Genomic DNA, 18709 nt, shown 5'->3' on the forward strand with positions numbered 1-18709 from the left:
ATGCTAAGTAGTAATTACTGTATTTACGAATTTAGCATCAAAATATCATGATGTATTGAAAACATTGGCTACAAAAATGCGTTGGATAATCCAGAACATTGGATAAGTGAGTGTTGGGTGAGACTCTACTGTATTTCATTATAGTAATGGTGCATAATTAAATTACTCTAGTTTGGGAAACTTTAAGGGGTCCTTTCTCCCTCATTTTCACAGCTATTGGGTTGAAACTTGCAACAATGGTAGAACATATTCATTGATGTTAGCACACCAAATTTCAGAATGTTTCACTTATCCACGGATTTTGGCAAATTTTCAATTTTTTATAAATATTTTTTTTTAAATAATAAAGAAAATCTGTTCCTGGTTTGAAAGTGTTGTTTCCTGTTGAATGGTGTTGTCATCTTCTCTGATGCTGAGAAGACAAAACCTCGTACATACCAGCTTTGGAGACGGCAAGTTCACTTTCTCTTTCTGAGTGGAGGCTGTGAGTGTGCAGAGTGTTTCTGCTTGGCTGGATCCACTTCTGCTTTCCACTGCCAGTCCGAACCACGGCTTTTTCGGCACAAGGCGTACGCCACTTCCAGGGCTGGGGTCTGTCCTCTGGCGTCACGACCCAAGACCCCCAACTGCCCTGTCCGGACAGCAATGGCCGAAGGGGTGACCTACGCTGACCTGAGGTTCGTGAGGAACCCTCCCGGGAACAAGGCCCCAAAGGAAGGTAGGCGTCCGGCAGGACCAGGACCCATGCAGGTGGGGGTCTCTCTCACCCCACAGTGCCCCCCCCCCATTCCTCCCACTCCCATGTCTCCCTTTCCAGGGAATGGAGCCGAAGAAGAAGAACTCACCTATGAGAACGTCCAGGGATCAAGGTCGGGGGGGAAAGAGGAGACCCCAAGCACCCCCAAAAAGGACACAGGTGAGCCCTTGGGAGTCCCCAAGTCTGCCTCAGTTTCCCCCATTTCTCCCTCTTCTTCCTTAAAATCAGATGGGAATAAGGTAGAACCTGGTGGATCCCATTTATTGACCCACCTGGGGGGTCAACTTGACATCCCAGATGTACCTCCCTATGTATGTGTCTGAGATATGTGTTTTCTATGTACGTGTCTGATATACTGCTTTTAGGAAGCCTGTGAACTTAAAAAAAAGCAATTTAGTTGTTTGGTTGATGGGTTGTTTTCCAGGCCATATGGCCATGTTCCAATAGCATTCTCTCCTGACATTTCACCTGTATCTGTGGCTGCTGGCATCTTCAGAGATCCTGTCGGACAATGAAACAAATGGTGTGTATATATACCCTGTTTCCCCTAAAATAAGACATCCCCAGAAAATAAGACCTAGTAGAAGTTTTGCTGAATTGCTAAATATAAGGCCTCCCCCAAAAGTAAGACCTAGAAAAGGTTTTGTTTGGAAGCAGGCCCGCCAAACAGAACACCAGAGCAGGCTGGATTGGTAAATGTACGTACCATAGAGTGTTGTACATGCAAATAATGGTAATAACAAGAAATTCTTAATAGGATTCACAGTTTGTCTGGTTATGCTGGTTTGTGATGACAAATACTGTACAGTATATAATAAATGTTCATTTTTTTTGTTCAACAATAAATGTGAATTCTTCTTCATGGAAACATAAGACATCCCCTGAAAATAAGACCTAGAGCCTCTTTGGGAGCAAAAATTAATATAAGACACGGTCTTATTTTCGGGGAAACACTGTACCAATGGAATAATGTCTAGGGTGGGAGGAAGAACCCTTGTGTGTTTAACACAGGTGTGAATGGTGCAACGAGCAAGCTGGAATAGCATTGGGTAGCCCTGAAGCTGCAAGATCAATCAGCGAGGGTCTCTGCATAGAGGTAGCCTGGCTTCTGTTACCTGGAGGCACTCTCTCTTTGGGAAGTGTTAACTAGCACATGATGGTTTCCTGTCTGGAATTCCCCTGTTTCTAAGTGGTGTTCCTTATTTACTGTCTTGGGGTTTTTTTGTTCTTTCATACCCATGACTGGATTTTGTTCATTTTCATGGCTTCCTCCTTTATTTAATTGTTCCTTCATTTCTGGCTTGATAGGGACACTATTTAAAATGTGTTGTCAAAGGCTTTCATGGCCGGGATCACAGAGTTCCGTGCTGTCTGGCCATGTTCCAGAAGTACTCTCTCTTGACGTTTCGCCCACATCTATGGCAGGAAACCTCTGATGATGCCTGCCATAGATGTGGATGGAACATCAGGAGAGAATGCTTCTGGAACATGGCCAGGCAGCCCAGAAAAGACACAACAATCCTGTGATCTCGGCCATGAAAGCCTTTGACAACACAAACCCAATTTGATTGTCTTTGATTGTCTTTCCTAAATATATCCTGTAATTGATGATAAGGAAACCAGTCATTTATCTCTCTTTTTCAGTTTCCATTGTCCTTTTTCTTCCATTAGATATTCCCTATCCGTTCTCAGTTCCTCATTGTATGTTGGTTTTAACACTGCTTAGAATCATAGAATCATAGAATAGTAGAGTTGGAAGAGACCTCATGGGCCATCCAGTCCAACCCCATTCTGCCAAGAAGCAGGAAATCGTATTCAAAGCACCCCCGACAGATGGCCATCCAACCTCTGCTTAAAAGCCTCCAAAGAAGGAGCCTCCACCACAGTCCGGGGGAGAGAGTTCCACTGCCGAACAGCCCTTCTCACAGTGTGGAAGTTCTTCCTAATGTTCAAGTGGAATCTCCTGTAGTTTCCTATAGTTTAAAGCCATTGTTCCGCGTCCTAGTCTGCAGGGCAGCAGAAAACAAGCTCCCTCCCTCCTCCCTATGACTTCCCTTCACGTATTTGTACATGGCTGTTATCATGTCTCCTCTCAGCCTTCTCTTCTGCAGGCTAAACATGCCCAGCTCTTTAAGCCGCTCCTCATAGGGCTTGTTCTCCAGACCCTTCATCATTTTAGTCTCCCTCCTCTGGACGCTTTCCAGCTTGTCAACATCTCCCTTCAACTGTGGTGCCCAGAATTGGACACAGTGTGATTCCAGGTAAAGTGGTCTGACCAAGGCAGAATAGAAAGAGGGGGAGCAGGACTTCCCTGGATCTAGACGCTATTCCCCTATTGATGCAGGACAGAATCCCATTGGCTTTTTTAGCTGCTGCATCACATTGTAGGCTCATGTTTAACTTGTTGTCCACAAGGACTCGTACTGCTGTCAAGCCAGGCGTCCCCCCATTCTGTATCTTTGATTTCCATTTTTTCTGCCGAAGTGAAGTATCTTGCATTTGTCCCTGTTGAACTTCATTTTGTTAGTTTCGGCCAATCATCTCTCTAGTCTGTCAAGATCGTTTTGAATTCTGCTCCTGTCTTCTGGAGTGTTAGCTATCCCTCCCAGTTTGGTGTCGTCTGCAAACTTGATGATCGTGCCTTCTAACCCTTCGTCTAAGTCGTTAATAAAGATGTTGAACAGAACCGGGCCCAGGACGGAGCCCTGCGGCACTCCACTTGTCACTTCTTTCCATGATGAAGACGACGCATTGGTGAGCACCCTTTGGGTTCGTTCGCTTAGCCAATTACAGATCCACCTAACCGTAGTTTTGTCTAGCCCACATTTTACTAGTTTCCTTGCCAGAAGGTCGTGGGGGACTTTGTCGAAGGCCTTACTGAAATCCAGGTACGCTACATCCACAGCATTCCCTGTATCGACCCAACTCGTAACTCTGTCGAAAAAAGAGATCAGATTAGTCTGGCATGACTTGTTTTTTGTAAATCCGTGTTGACTATTAGCAATGACCGCATTTGTTTCTAAGTGTTCGCAGACCACTTCCTTGATGATCTTTTCCAGAATCTTGCCTGGTATCGATGTGAGGCTGACCGGACGGTCATTGTTTGGGTCGTTCTTTTTTCCCTTCTTGAAGATAGGGACCACATTCGCCCTCCTCCAATCTGCTTCCAAAGGGATTTTCTGCTCCATCCCTTCCTTGTATCCTTTTCACGTCACTAGAAGGCTCACTCTTATGGGATGCCTACTGAAAACGTTGTTAGCCTTCTCTTTTCCATTCCATAGGTGGGCATGCCAACCAAATTCCAGATTGTGCCCCTCTAGACTAAGTAAAGCTTGAGGGCCGGGCAAGCACTTTGTAGAGTTAGGGAGATGAATATATACTGTATATATGTGTGTGCGTATATATATCTAGAAAGGAGGGGGGGGAGGGAAGGAAGCGGAGGAAAATAAGAATAAAAAGACAAGAGGATGGGAAAAGAAGAAAATGATTAGTAGGATGAGGCGAATAGATTAAGAGGGAGAAGAAGAAGAGGAGGAGAAGGAGGAAAAAGAAAATTTATTTATTTATTTATTTATTTACAGCATTTATATTCCGCCCTTCTTTCTCACCCCGAAGGGGACTCAGGGTGGATCACATTATTCACACATATAGGCAAACATTCAATGCCTTTTAACATAGAACAAAGACAAGACAAACATAGGCTCCGAGCTGGCCTCGAACTCATGACCTCTTGGTCAGAGTGATTTGTTGCAGCTGGCTGCAGCTGGATGGCTGCTCACCAGCCTGCGCCACAGGCTGGGCCTAAGGAGAAGTTCACCATGTTTCCATAAACCTTTCGTTCATAACTAACAATGTGTAAACATGAAATGAAACAACGGTTCAGGTGAGCCATTCTTTCTCACTTCAAATTTGATTGCAGTGTTTAATGCAAATGCTGCTGCTGCTGCTGGAAGCTGACACTGAATGTCTGTGAGGTTGTTGTATGTTTTCTGAGCTGTGTGGCCATGTTCTAGAAGTATTCTCTCCTGACATTTTGCCCACATCTATGGCAGGCATCCTGCCATAGATGCCTGCCATAGATGTGGGCGAAACGTCAGGAGAGAATACTTCTAGAACATGGCCATACAGCCTGGAAAACATACAACAACCCTGTGATCCCGGCCATGAAAGCCTTTGACAACACACTGAATGCCTGTGTTTCACCAGCCCTGCTCCACAATCCCCCCCAATATTGATGCTGCTTAAAAAACCATCCAGCTAGGCAGAGGACAAGGAGGAAAAGTGGTGTGGGCTGCTAGACAGCCTTTGCTACAAAACCGTTTCATTGACAGATAATAAATAATATTTTTATCTGATATTATCCATGCCGGGAACATTTGCAAGAGTGACATCATGGCACTAAAATTGCACCAAATTTCCCAGAAATGCACGGCTGAAAATTGTCATGCTACCCCCAGCCATTTCCCCAATGACCCTGGTGATTCTCTCCCACAGAGTCCAAGCCGTGGGTCAAGGGTGCTGCCCTGGGGGCACTGACCACCTGCCTCGTTCTCTTGGCCGTCGCTGTAGGACTCGGGGTCCAATGTGAGTAGTCGTTGAGGGATGAGTGGAAGCCTTGCCTAAATCCCATTCCTCTAAACACCCCCCTAGGGAGACCCACACCCCAAATGCAAAGAAATAGAGGTGAAGGCTGCTCAGTGGACACCTGGATGTGACCAGTATGTCACAGTATGTCACAGGTAGAAGTCTGTGGGTCAACATGATGGCAAGCTCATGCCAGGCATCTAGGCCAACTCACCTGACCAGAAGGCCCAGAGCAGAAAGGCTGGAGCTCATTTGGCCCTGATTCATCCTGGGAAGGAAACACCCCCGAAACCCCTGAATGGCCCTGCCGCTGGCCCTGGACAAAGGGTCCCCTGTCCCCCTGAACATGAGGGTCTGCTTGTTCTGACCCTCCCCTCTCACCCCTTCCTTGCAGACGGGCAGGTCTCTGGGCAGCTCCAGCGAGCATTGCAAGCGCATGCAGCCCACAGCAGTGCACAGGAAGGGAGCCTGGAGCAAAAGGAGGATTGGCTGCAACAGGCCTTGGCCAAGCTCAACTTCACCCAGGAGGCCCTTCGGAAGAGCCAGGAGGCCACTGAAAAAATCCAGGAGCAGCTACAGGTGACAGAAGAGGCGCTGAGGAAGGCCAACCACAGCCTGGAGGACCTCAAGCAGGAGAGGGACCAGATGGAGACAGAGCTGCAGCAGGCCTGGGAGGATCTGGCCTCCACCCAGGAGGCCCTTCGCAGGAGCCAGGAGGCCGCCGAAAAGACTCAGGAGGATCTGCGGATGGCCAATCTCAACCTGCATTCCCTGGAGCAAGAGAAGGACCAGGCAAAGGAAGAACTGAGACAGGCCAACTCCTGCCAGAACATCGGTACGTTCCCTGCCCCTGGAGTCTTCCTGGGCTGGTCCGAGGGGGTTTAGGTGCTCCAATGGGACTCCCTCCCCTCTCCCTGCTGGTAATCTTGATTTTAAATTTAGACCGCAAAACAAGAGAGTCTCCCTGGCAAGCATTACTAACCAAAATTAAAAACCAAAGTTCCAGATTAAAGATTCATAGGAAGAGAATGTCAGGGAATGCTGGGACAGGGAGTTAAATTGATAATCCGACACCCTGACTGTTTTGATGAGTCAGTTCTCTCCGTCTGCTCACCCGAAGGACCACTTGATGCAGCAGCAAAAGTGGCACCAACAAAACGACGGCTCAGTCGTTGTTTTCCTGCTGATCACAGCAGGTCTAATTACTTTATTTACAATTTATATACAATTACTCAAAGCCATAACTCTCCAGTGTGTCTTCTCTGCTTGCCAAGGCTGTTATCAGCACAAGCAGGCACCTCCTGCATTCCTCAGTTCATTATGAAAGTTCCGGTCACACAGTTCAAACGGAAGCCCTGACCTATTGGTCCTGCGGGCAATCAATCAAGCTGGCTTGTGCTTAACCCTTGTGCTGCTGGAATGCTCTGCCGGAAATACACAGTTGCAAACACCCAACAGCATAACTTGATATAACATTTCTCTCTAACAACAGAACACACTAACAGGGAAGACATAAGACAGAGGTGTTTTATTGCATTCTTGGCCAAGAAGCGATGCCTGTGGGCTCCTGCCCTAAAAGTATAAGCATGAGAGCACATGTGCTGTGCAAAATAGTTTTATACAACCACATTACCATTGTTCCAATTTGAATTGTCCCTCCCACGTCTCCATTTGGCCAGAAAAGAGAGTAGATAGGATGCACGTCGAGATTGGACACAACCTGGAAATATAGATTAATCCAGTTTTATATTAAATGAAGCCAGAGTTTTAGAAAACAACAAAAGAGGTGCATTCCAGGTTTTCTGGTTCTGGAAACAAACAAACAGGTTTTTCCAGGCAAACAAAGGAGGGTCTTCAGGAAGTCTATTGATGTGGCCGCAGCTGAGCTATTGTCTGAGATCAAGAATGCATTCCTGCATGATTTCGAAAGCATTGCTTTTAAACATTTTAAACATTTTTTTAAATGCACGGGCAGTCACACATATACTCGACCCCAGGCAGCTATTTGTCTTGTGGTTTTGTCTAACACTATCCTGGGTCTTGAAAGGATGATGTATTGAAGGCAGCTGGGGTTGAGGGCATTTGCAGGTTCAACACACCTGGAGGACACAGGTTGCAAAGGGTGGCAAAGGTTTCCTCCAGAAGAGTGGAGTCGCTGAAGGCCAGGAAGGGCAAATCCCTCCCTCCAGTTGTCAGCATTAGTCAGACAGGCTGCAAATAGGAAGGGGCTTCTTTGTGCAATATCTCATTCTGCAACGTGTCCACAGGCTGCTGCCCGTACGGCTGGACTCTCTTCCGCTGGAAATGCCTCTGGGTGTCCCAAGAGAAGAAGTATTGGCAGGAAAGCCGGGAAGACTGTGAAGCCAAGTCATCCCAGCTGCTTATGCCCAAAGAGCCCAGGATCCTGCAGCAGATCTGGGGTGCCCTGGGGAGGCCGGTGAGGCTACAAAGGGAGGGGGCAATGTTTTTTGTTGTTTTTTTAGCCCTTTTATTTATAATTATTGTGATACAATAAAAAAGAGGAACACATGTGATCCAAAAAAACAAAAAACATTAAAAAAACCCACAAAAACACAGTCACCCCAAACCAGTTCCCCTTTACCCCCTCCCCTCAATATTACCTTCCAGCTCCCCTGCTCTGCGTTTAGCTTTGTGATATTCTTTTTTCTTCTTCTTTTCCCGGGCCAGTAATCTTATCACCCCAGAGTGTCTCCTCTTTAACAACAGATCTCTTTATATCTCCAAATTCCTTTTTTCCTTTAAATATATACTTAATTTACTCCAATCCGTTTTCATCCCTATTTGGGTATTTTGTGAGATTATATGCGTTAAAATGTCCATATTCTGTATGTCCATCAGTTTCAATGTCCATTGCTCTAGTGACGGAGTTTCTGCCGTTTTCCAGAGCTTCGCAATCACAATTCTGGCTGCACTTATCATGTATGTAAACAGTTTTTCGTTGTTTGAGTCCGTGAAAAAGTCTGTTAACCCTAATAAGAAGTAAACCGGTTTTAATACAAGCTTTCTTTGTAGTATGATCTCCATCTCCTTCTGAATTGTTCTCCAGAAGTTTTTAATCTTCTTACACCCCCACCACATATGAAAGAAATCCCCCTTCATTTTCCTACATTTCCAACATTCATCCCCCTTCTTTCCTTTATTGAATTTTGCCATTTTTGCCGGTGTGATGTACCACCTGTAAAAAATTTTATACCAGCTTTCTTTTAATGCTGTTGAGTATGTGTATTTTATTCTCTTTTGCCAGTATCTTTCCCACTCCTCTAACATTATGGTGTGCCCACAGTCCCTTGCCCATTTAATCATATTTTCTTTTACATAAACCTCTTCTGTTTCCCAGGTTAACAATTGCTGGGATAGCAGTTTGATTATTTTCGTCTCAAGTTTTAAGACTTTGTCCCAGACTGTAATATTTCTCTCAAATCCTACTTGATTGTCTGTTTTGAAGCACTCCCTGATCTGCCAGTAATTTAGCCAAGTTATGGATGGTTCTATTTGTTTAATCTCCTCATACGATTTTAGAATTATTCCAGGGTTATCTGTTTTTACCAGCTGATTGTAAGTTAACCATCTTTCCCTCGGAGTCTCTCTCCTGTGTTCTGATTTAAGGGGAGAGAGCCATAATGGAGTCTAAATTTGTATTTCTCCCATGTTATTAATAATGCTTTTCTAAGATAATGGTTATTGAAATTCCTTTCTTTATAGCCTTTCCTTTTCCATAAGTAAGCATGCCATCCCTTGTTCAAGTCCTGACCTTCTAATACCAATAGCCTAGTTTTCCTCAGAGTGGCCCACTCCTTCACCCATTCCAGGGCAGCTGCTTCGTAGTACAGTTGGATGTCAGGGACACCCAACCCCGGGAGGGGGCAATGTTGATGGGTGCCAAAGGGCAGCAGGCAAGGCCCAAAGGGAGTGCTGAAATCAATAGAACTGAGCTCCAGCAAGTCAGTCTGGATTCGGCTGCTTGCCTTTTTGAAGATGATTACTGTCGGTGTGTGTATGTGTGTTTGGGAGGCTCCCTGGTCATGCTTTGTGCACCAGAAGGAAACTCATAAGCAACCCAGAGATCCTTCCAGGTCCACATAAGCCCAATGGAGGGCAGATCCCTCTGAGGAGGTTATGAGAAGAGTGGAGAGAATGAGTCCCCGCTCCAACGTTTTCGTCCCTCTTCATTGTGATCCCCAACCTCCTCCTGGAAGGCTCCTCCCTCGCAAAGGATCTGTCGTTCTTTGCGCACCAGTCTTGCCCTCTCCCAGATGTTTGGAGGAAGGAGCGGGATTCCCAGAGGAATCAGGTGCGGGAACACATGGGGGCCCAATGAAAGTATTGCAACCCTGCACAGAAATGGCTCTCATCTGCACCAACATTTTCTTTCCCACCCTAGAATGACCGTGATGGATACTGGATTGGACTTTCCAAAACTAACGAGAGGCAGAACACGGTTTTAGTGTGGGTCGATGGGTCACGCTATGAAGGGTAAGTGCACAGGCTTGTTCAGTTCAATTGGTGCCTGAGTAAGGACAGGATCACTGCCAATCTAATATATCATCATTCTATTCATTTTCCCCCCTTCCCTCCCCCTCCCCCCTCCACTCCCCCCACCCCTACCCCATATCACAAATCCATTAGAAATTTAACTCCATCCATGAGCACAATTTTTCCCATTTCTGTACAATAGTTACATTGGCTTCGCCTCTTTTTATCCAATCTGGATATATTGTCCATTTCTCTTTAATTTTCCTCATTTCATCTTCCTTCTTATCCTCAGAGGTTACATTTGCAATAATTTCTGATTGGACCTGGTCAAACAAATAGTTATTCCAATTCACCATATTCCACTTTTTTTCGTCTCTCCAGCCCCAAGCTGTTACTGCCTTCCCTGCAAGAATCATAGCTTTGAACAGATCTTGATATTTTGCGTTAATCTTATTATTCCCTAATATCCCCATCAACATTAATTCCATGTTTACTTGGAGTGGTACTCTGAATAATTCCTCTATTTTCCCCATTATTTTTTCCCAAAATGTTTTTACCTTTGGACATTCCCACCACATGTGGGCATACCATCCCTTGCCTATTCCACAATGTCAACATTTTGAATTTTTATCCCTGATCATATTTACTAATTGATTAATCCTGATCCTGTCCTCCCAGATATTAACTAGCTACCCTCCCCCCCCCCCACCAAAACTGGTTCCCATTTGCAAATATAATCAGTGTGCCCTCAATTCCACCATCCGAGTCATGATACAGAGGCTGAAAAGCACTAGACTCAGGCCAGGACCCCCCCCCCCCCCCCCCGTGGCACCCCACCAGCTCCAACCTTGTTCGTTTCTCACAGAAGGTATTTGAAGAACACAAAGATATATATGGTGAGGCTGTAATTATCCAAAATGAGGATATTATAAACAAAATACAATGGCTGCAGTATTTACTTACTTATTTAAATAAATAAATAAATAAAAACTTTATTTGTATTCTGCCCTATCTATCTCCCAAAGGGGACTCAGGGCAGATTCCAACATACAATGGCAAACATTCAATGCCTCCGTAAACAAATAATGACATAAAATCCCAGAGAAACCCCACATATGAAAATAGCATTAAAACCTAACATCAAATTAAAGCCTAACATCACTAAATTAAACTTAACATCAATAAATTAAACTACATGTAGTCAAACAAAATTATATAATAACTTAAAATCCAAACAAACATCCACATTAATTTACAACAGCCAACTAGAGTTCACAGTGTAAGTTGGTTATGTGGTCAAACGATGACCATTGGGCTGGCATGGACAAGGAAGATCCATGCCAAAGAAGGCGACTTTAGATTATTATTGAACAACTACCAGTCAATCTCCAACCTCCCATTTTTGGGCAAGGTCCTGGAGAGAGTGGTTGCTTCTCAGCTCCAGGAATTCTTGGATGAGACCGATTATCTGGATTCGTCACAGTCTGGCTTCAGGCCTGGACATGGGACTGAACGGCTTTGGTCTCCTTGGTGGATGACCTCCGCAGGGAGCTGGACAGGGGGAGTGCATCCCTTCTGGTTCTCCTGGACATCTCAGCGGCTTTCGATACCATCGACCATGGTATCCTTCTGGGGCGGCTCTCGGAAATGGGTCTTGGGGGGCATTGCCTTGCAATGGCTCCGCTCCTTCCTGGAGGGCCGATCCCAGATGGTGAAGCTGGGGGACACCTGCTCGGACCCCTGGCCTTTGACCTGTGGGGTCCCGCAAGGTTCCATTCTCTCCCCCATGCTTTTCAACATCTACATGAAACCGCTGGGAGAGGTCATCCGGGGTTTTGGAGTTCGGTGCCATCTCTACGCAGATGACACCCAACTCTACTACTCTTTTCCACCAAACTCCAAGGAATCCACTCAGACCCTAAACCGGTGCCTGGCAGCTGTGTCGAACTGGATGAGGGCTAACAAGTTGAAGCTTAATCCAGACAAGACAGAGGCCCTCCTGGTCAGTCGTGGGACCAATTGGGGTATTGGGTGGCCACCTGTGCTCGACGGGGTCGCACTCCCCCTGAAGGCGCAGGTCCATTGCAGTCTGGGGCTCCTCCTGGATTCATCTCTGGCGCTTGATGCTCAGGTGTTGGCCTTTGCACATTTAAAACTTGTGCGCCAGCTGCGACCATACCTCGAGAAGTCTGATTTGGCCACGGTGGTCCATGCCTTAGTTACATCCAGACTGGATTACTGCAATGCTCTCTACGTGGGGCTGCCCCTGAAGACGGCCCGGAAACTCCAACTGGTTCAAAGATCGGCAGCCAGATTTCTAACGGGAGCCGGCTATAGGGAGCACACAATGCCCCTATTAAAGCAGCTCCACTGGCTGCCGATAAACGGCCGGGCCCAATTCAAGGTGCAGGTTTTGACCTATAAAGCCCTACACGGCTCGGGCCCTACCTATCTCCGTGATCGCATCTCCTCCTATGAGCCAGTGCGGACCTTGAGATCTTCCGGGGAGGCTCTTCTCGCGCTCCCACCACCGTCTCAAGTGCGGCTGGTGGGGACGAGGGAACGAGCCTTCTCGGCAGTGGCCCCCATCCCGGCTCTGGAATGCATTGCCAAAAGAGATCAGGCAATCCCCTACATTATCCAATTTCCGTAAGGAACTGAAGACCTGGTGGTGTCGGCAGGTTTTTGAGTAATTATATTGGACTACCGCCGATTTCTGAGCCTGAATATATTGCACAAGACTTCCCTAGCCTAAAATGATACATTTTAATATATTGGGTTTATGGTTCCCGTCCCCTTGATCTGGTCATGTAAGTGTGATTTATTGTTATAATTGTATTATTTTACTTTGTTTAATAATGTGTTATTATGTTGTTATGTAATGTTTGTGTTGTTTTTATGACTGTAAACTGCCATGAGTCCCATCCGGGAGATAGGGCGGTATATAAATAAAGATTATTATTATTATTATTATTATTATTATTATTATTATTATTATTATTATTATGGTCCAAATACGATATAGTTTTCAGCCAGGGGCCTGGTAGTTATCTCTCTTTATTTAATCCTCCTCCTCTCCATATGCTAGTGAGCATAAATAGGTCTTTAGTTCTTTTTTGAAGGAGAGGAAAGAGGAGCCAGCTTCATTTCTTTAGGAAGGGGGTTCCAGAGGTAGGGACAACCACAGAGAAGGCCCTCTCTCCCTCTCGTTCCCACCAGCTGTACTTGAGATGGGGGTGGGACTGAGAGCAGGGCCTCCTCCACTGACTGCAGTGCCCAGGCTGGTTTGTAAGAGGAGATGAAATCGGTCAAGTAGCCTGGACCACAGCCATTTAGGACTTTAAAGGTAATCACCAGCACTTTGTATTTAGCCTGGAATGCTCTCTCTCCCTCTCGTTCCCACAAGCCTTACTTGAGATGGGGTGGGACTAAGAGCAGGGCCTCCTCCGCTGACCTCAGTGTCCGTGCTGGTTTGTAAGAGGAGATGCGTTCAGTCAAGTAGCCTGACCCCAGCCATTAAAGCATTTATAGTCCACTCTTCTCACCCTGAAGGGGACTCAGGGTGGAGCACAACATATATACAGCAAACATTCAATGCTGGAACATAAAATAAACTATAAATACACCAACACTAAAAACAGTAGCATTTGGAGGGAAGTAACAACCGTTTAGCCATCCTTTGGGAGGGCTTTGAGTCCCTTCCGGGAGATAAGGGGGGTTATAAACAAAGTCTTTATTGCTGCTGGTGCCTTCCTTATTGGTAAAAAAAGGTTGGACAGGATGGCCCTTTGGGGTCTCTTCCAACTCTAGGAGGTGATGCTTCTGAAATCGAGCTAAAATTTATTTATTTATTTATTTATTTATTTATTTATTTCCAACATTTATATCCCGCCTTTCTCACCCGAAGGGACTCAGGGCAGCGTACAAAATTGGCAACAATTCGATGCCTACACATAATTAAAACAGAAATGAAAATCCAATAATACAATTAAAACAATATAAAGATATAAAACATATGATTAAAATCCATTCCTCCAAAATCCTGGTGCTGTAGCCGTAAATCAGTCCGGGTCGTCTTTATCATTTAATCTTCGAAAGCCTGGGCACATAGCCATGTTTTCAGGGCTTTTCTAAAACACAAATTTGGAGGTTTCGCCCCAAGAGAGAGAGCCCACTGACCCACCAAAAAGGGTCCGGTACTCTGGCGAGAAAAAGAGAGCCACTACAATAAGAATTTCCCCTGAATTTCCCAAATAAATTTCACCAAAGCTGAAGAAAGCCCACCAAGTTGTTTATTGCAATCCAGCTGGAAAGGATGCCAAAGCTGAGATAATTCATCAAGCAGACATACCATACAAAACATTACAATATATTTTATAGTAAAGAAACAGGGTGATCAACTTTGAATTTCCCGCACCCGCCCCCCTCTGCCAGCTTCGCACTGATTGGTTGTAGTCATCATCTGCAGGGGAGGCGTGGATGCCTCGACCAATCAGGAAGCCAGCACCGCTTTGGCCTCTCAGCCAATCAGGAGCGAAGAGGCTGTCCAAGCAGGAGACAAAGGACCGGGAATGGAAATTGAGTGGATTAAAATGACTGAATGGGTGTCCGATGGCTGGCGATAACTTGAAGGGGTCCTCTAGCCAGCCAGGTTTTATTTCCCGTGGATGAGAATACACACCTGAGTCTGATGGGGCCACCGGATTTCTTGAGGACTGAATATGGAAGCAAATACTGTAGACGAGATCTTGATAGTAGTTTCAGCCAGGACGTGGAGACAAAGGACGAAGCAGTTGGGACAATCACAGCTTTTCAAAGGCAGGTTGTCCCTCATTGGAATGTGACTGGATTACCCGGGGGCATTCTCTCCAGGTGGCCTTCCTCCAAAGCCTGGAGAGGTGTGCCCATTGTTCTGTCCATGCAAGGAATTTTGGTTGAGTCCTCTTTGTTAAGGGATCATTCACCCTTAGAAATGAGAGGGTTTCCCTTGAGGGCTGGGGGCTGGGGTCACACAGGGGTGGCACTTCACATTTTATAGTTCATATATGGGGCATGGGAAAAGGGAGACATACAAGGGATATTCATGGAGAAAAAGAAATCATATTGACCTATCCCATCCACCAAAAAGTCCAGAATAAGTTCATATATCATAGGGGGAAATGTGGGACCCGGGGGAGAAAAGGTTCCAACAAAAAGTTCCCAAATAGTTTGGCAAAGTTGGCCAAAGTTCTGAAGGGGGTTGATGAAGGCTCTGGTCATGGCTCAGAGTATGGGGAAACGTATGGATGAATTCATTGAGTTCATTTTGAAGTCCAACTTCCCCTGGTAGCGACAAGTAGACGGCAAAGGCAGCACAGTGGTGGAAAGTCACGGATGACAATCAGCTGTTCTTTTGAGCGAAAGGTTATTTCCCAAAGCATAGGAGTCCACAGTGCAGAAAGTGGGATAGCAGTTAGTCTTAGAGTTAGTCTAAGAAAAGTATGATACCAAAATGGAGCCGATCCGTTGACCCACAGAACCAATAGGTTCTCGGTATCCACGGTTCAAATAAACGCAATCTCGGTCCGAGCCAGCGGCTGCCCGCAGCTCGGGAAAGGAAAAGCTCATATGTTAGAAGGCTAGTATTAGTGAAAAGACACACAGTATCTGTCGGGGGGACGATGGGTGAGACTCTACTTGCCATGCAGAGTGGGTTCCAAAATCATCATCCTGGTCTCACCGATCCCTCCTTCTCCAGGCTGCCTTCTCATACGGAGAATCAGCACTGGTCAACAAAACGCCAGCAGTCGAATATTCAGTTGAATCCAATGGTAATTAATCTTTATTTACATTGCTATATACAGTAGCACTCATTAGCAATAAGTCCTAGACACATGGCAGTGTCTCCTCGGCTACGGAGCAAAAACATTCCCCGTCCATCTTCTGAGAACGCTCACGCTGAACACAGGAAAGCTCCCCTGCATTCCACAGATCATGTAGGAAGTCCCGGTCAATCAGACTTGACCCCATTAACCCATTGGTCCAGTGTTACATCAATCAAAGCAGGCTCTTTTTAACTCCTCCGCTGCTGAAATGCCTTGCCGAAACTCATACAGAAGACATTCCTAACAGCCTAGATTGATTTTAACATTTCACACAATTCACAATACCCTGACAGTATAACTATGAGAGGAAGAAAGTTGAAATGCAATGATACTTTATTTGGGATTTGTTACAATGTTAGGGTTGGAGCGGGAAGTAGAGGGAAGGATGGTCTCGGCTCGTTGAAGCTGCTGCTGGGGCGCACATTTCATGGGTGGCTGGCCCAACGGGGCTTTCTGAAACCGTGGAACTCCCTGCTGCAGGTCAGATCAGATTAAAGGCAGGGGGCTCCAGGGGCTCGACCTCACTTCCATGGTTTCCCCCTTGGTATCCTCTATCCAAAAGAGTCTGCCTTGTTTTGAATACAACAAATAAGCCAGGTGCCTCTCTGGGGTCCTAATTCCAGGGTTCTCCTTTCCTTTCCAGAAGCGAGCAGCTCATGCAATATGAGTCTAAAAAATGCATAAGAGTGAACCAGGGGCGACTGGAGGAGAGATGGTGTAAAACTGATTGTGGCTACATCTGTGAGAGGGCAGCCAGCCCCACTACCCTACGGCAAGCCCCCCGCCCTCCTTTAGGCAGAAAGGCCTGAGAGGAGACACTCCAGCAAGAGCTACCCCCATACACCCTCTGAAATACAGGACCTCTACGCAGAATGCTTTTTTAAATCACCCCTCCCCCCACCGTCCAACGCCCACTCCACTTTGGGCCTCTTTTTGGGGAGATAAAGCAGAGTCAAAATGACAACAACAACATCAATGACAGCAACAACACCTAGAGCAGTGGTTCTCAACCTTCCTAATGTCGTGACTCCTTAATTCAGTTCCTCATGTTGTCAAAATTTGAATACTGAATACTGTATACTGAATAAAAGATATTTTTAGTTTTTAATGCCTTTTGTATTGTATTGTTGATGTGATGGCACTGTGTTGCCAATTTGTAAGCCGCCCTGAGTCCCCCAGGGGAGAAGGGCGGGGTAGAAATACCGGAAATAAATAGAGCAGGCATAGAATCATAGGCAAAATCTGGCCCTCCAGGTGTTTTGGACTTCAACTCCCACAATTCCCAACAGTCTACCAGCTGTTAGGAATTATGGGAGTTGAAGTCCAAATCACCTGGATGGCTGAAGGTTGCCCATGCTTGTCTTAGAGCCTTGATTGCCATGACTGGCCTTGGGCAGCTTTCTGTGAAGGCGACTGCTCTTAAGCCATCCTGGGACCATCAGGCCAAAAGCTTTGATGCCGAGAAGCAGAGGTTCAATCTGTCACAGCTGACACAAAGGGGAAGTTGCCGAGAAGACAGTTGGGGTTTCCCAGACATATGAGTCCCCTGAGGCATGCAGTGCCCTTTCCTTGCTGTCGCATCACAGCCGCACGCAGTCCATGGCTCCACCCACAAGCACCACCATCTCCCCAAGAGCCTCCATCCTACGGCCAGTCACAACCAGAATGCCAGGCTCCTATTGCATCCAACAGCTGGACTTCCTTTGCATGGTGGCTCACCATCCAGCACTTGTTTTCAGGCTCTGTTCCAGTTGAAAGAAACCATCAGGAGTGCATCCACACACTTCACTTTTTGGGCCCGGGCTGTGGCGCAGGCGGGGGAGCAAGCCAGCTGCAATTAACTGCAATTAATCACTCTGACCAGGAGGTCATGAGTTCGAGTCCCGCTCGGAGCCTATGTTTGTTTGTCTTTGTTCTATGTTAAAAGGCATTGAATGTTTGCCTATATATATAATGTGATCCACCCTGAGTCCCCTTTGGGGTGAGAAAGAAGGGTGGAATATAAAGGCTGCAAATAAATAAATAAATAAATAAATAAATAAATAAATAAATAAATAAGGGTGCATGGCTATTGGTTGGTGTGTCCCTTGAGCCCCTGGCCTTGCAATTCCCCCTGGCAAAGGGGCCCAGGAGCAGAGGCTGCATGCGCAGGGACACTTTCGTTTGCAATGAGGGAGGTGGGTCACAGCCCCCTTGGAAGGACAGGAAGGACGACTCGCATCATTACATAAGGTAGGTCTTTGCTAGAGATTTCATGTGACCTCATCTCTGGGATCCTGTTAGCATTCCCATCAGGTGTGTTTTGGGCCAGATGAAGTTTCCAAATGTTGGAAGTGCAACAGGACTTAGCACTGGAGAGTGAAGAATGCCTGACGGGGCAGCAGGAGCCATAGTAGCCATAGTTGGAGTGACCTCAAGCGCCCTCCCGCCTTTTGTCCACTACTTCTTAAACTCTGAGTCCCTACCCCAGATAGGCTCCCTTGAGCTCAAGGCTGGAGTCACAAAAATTGCCATCAGGGAAAGGTTTCTGTATGCCTCTTATTTACACAAATTTGTTATTAACAGTGTGCAGCGTTGACAGAGGACTCTGCAGAAAATGCTTCAGCTGTACTTCATAAAAAGGAAGATCAACTTCTCTACTGATTAATTTCCAGTAAGTATTTGAGTCTTATACCACTTTTATATAGCTATCTACCTGAGGTCACTTTGAATGGAAAGAGGTTGCAAGGGGAGAAAAGTTCAAGAAACTGTGATGTCTCATGGGCCTTGTAGTTCCGTTCCTAGTGCTATTGTGGCAGACGAGGAGGAAAACATGGGATTTCCACCGGTTCAGTTTGAAACGGAGCCTCTCCACCTGGAGGATGTTTGTCCTCAGGAAGTTACCCAAACAAGCTTGGGGCAGAATTCTCCCCCGTTTTCCCGAAAGGACAATTATAATAGAGATAGAGGAGTCAGGGAGGCTAATCGCCGGAGTCTCAGAATCGCTGCCAAACAACTAGCTGATTAAGTC

General features: G+C 46.1%; 1 protein-coding gene across 1 annotated transcript; it reads left to right on the forward strand.

The window, feature by feature from the left end:
• The first annotated feature begins 443 nt into the window (after nt 1-443).
• LOC103281037 (B-cell differentiation antigen CD72) lies at nt 444-16807 on the forward strand. Its single transcript, XM_062966500.1, has 7 exons — nt 444-718; nt 818-916; nt 5252-5341; nt 5736-6176; nt 7609-7778; nt 9744-9835; nt 16343-16807. Exons 1-7 carry the CDS (start codon nt 646-648, stop codon nt 16506-16508), a joined length of 1131 nt encoding a protein of 376 aa, XP_062822570.1. The 5' UTR covers nt 444-645; the 3' UTR covers nt 16509-16807.
• Nucleotides 16808-18709: the final 1902 nt, after the last annotated feature.

This window comes from Anolis carolinensis, unplaced genomic scaffold, assembly GCF_035594765.1.
Source record: "Anolis carolinensis isolate JA03-04 unplaced genomic scaffold, rAnoCar3.1.pri scaffold_21, whole genome shotgun sequence".
Classification (NCBI taxonomy): domain Eukaryota; kingdom Metazoa; phylum Chordata; class Lepidosauria; order Squamata; family Dactyloidae; genus Anolis; species Anolis carolinensis.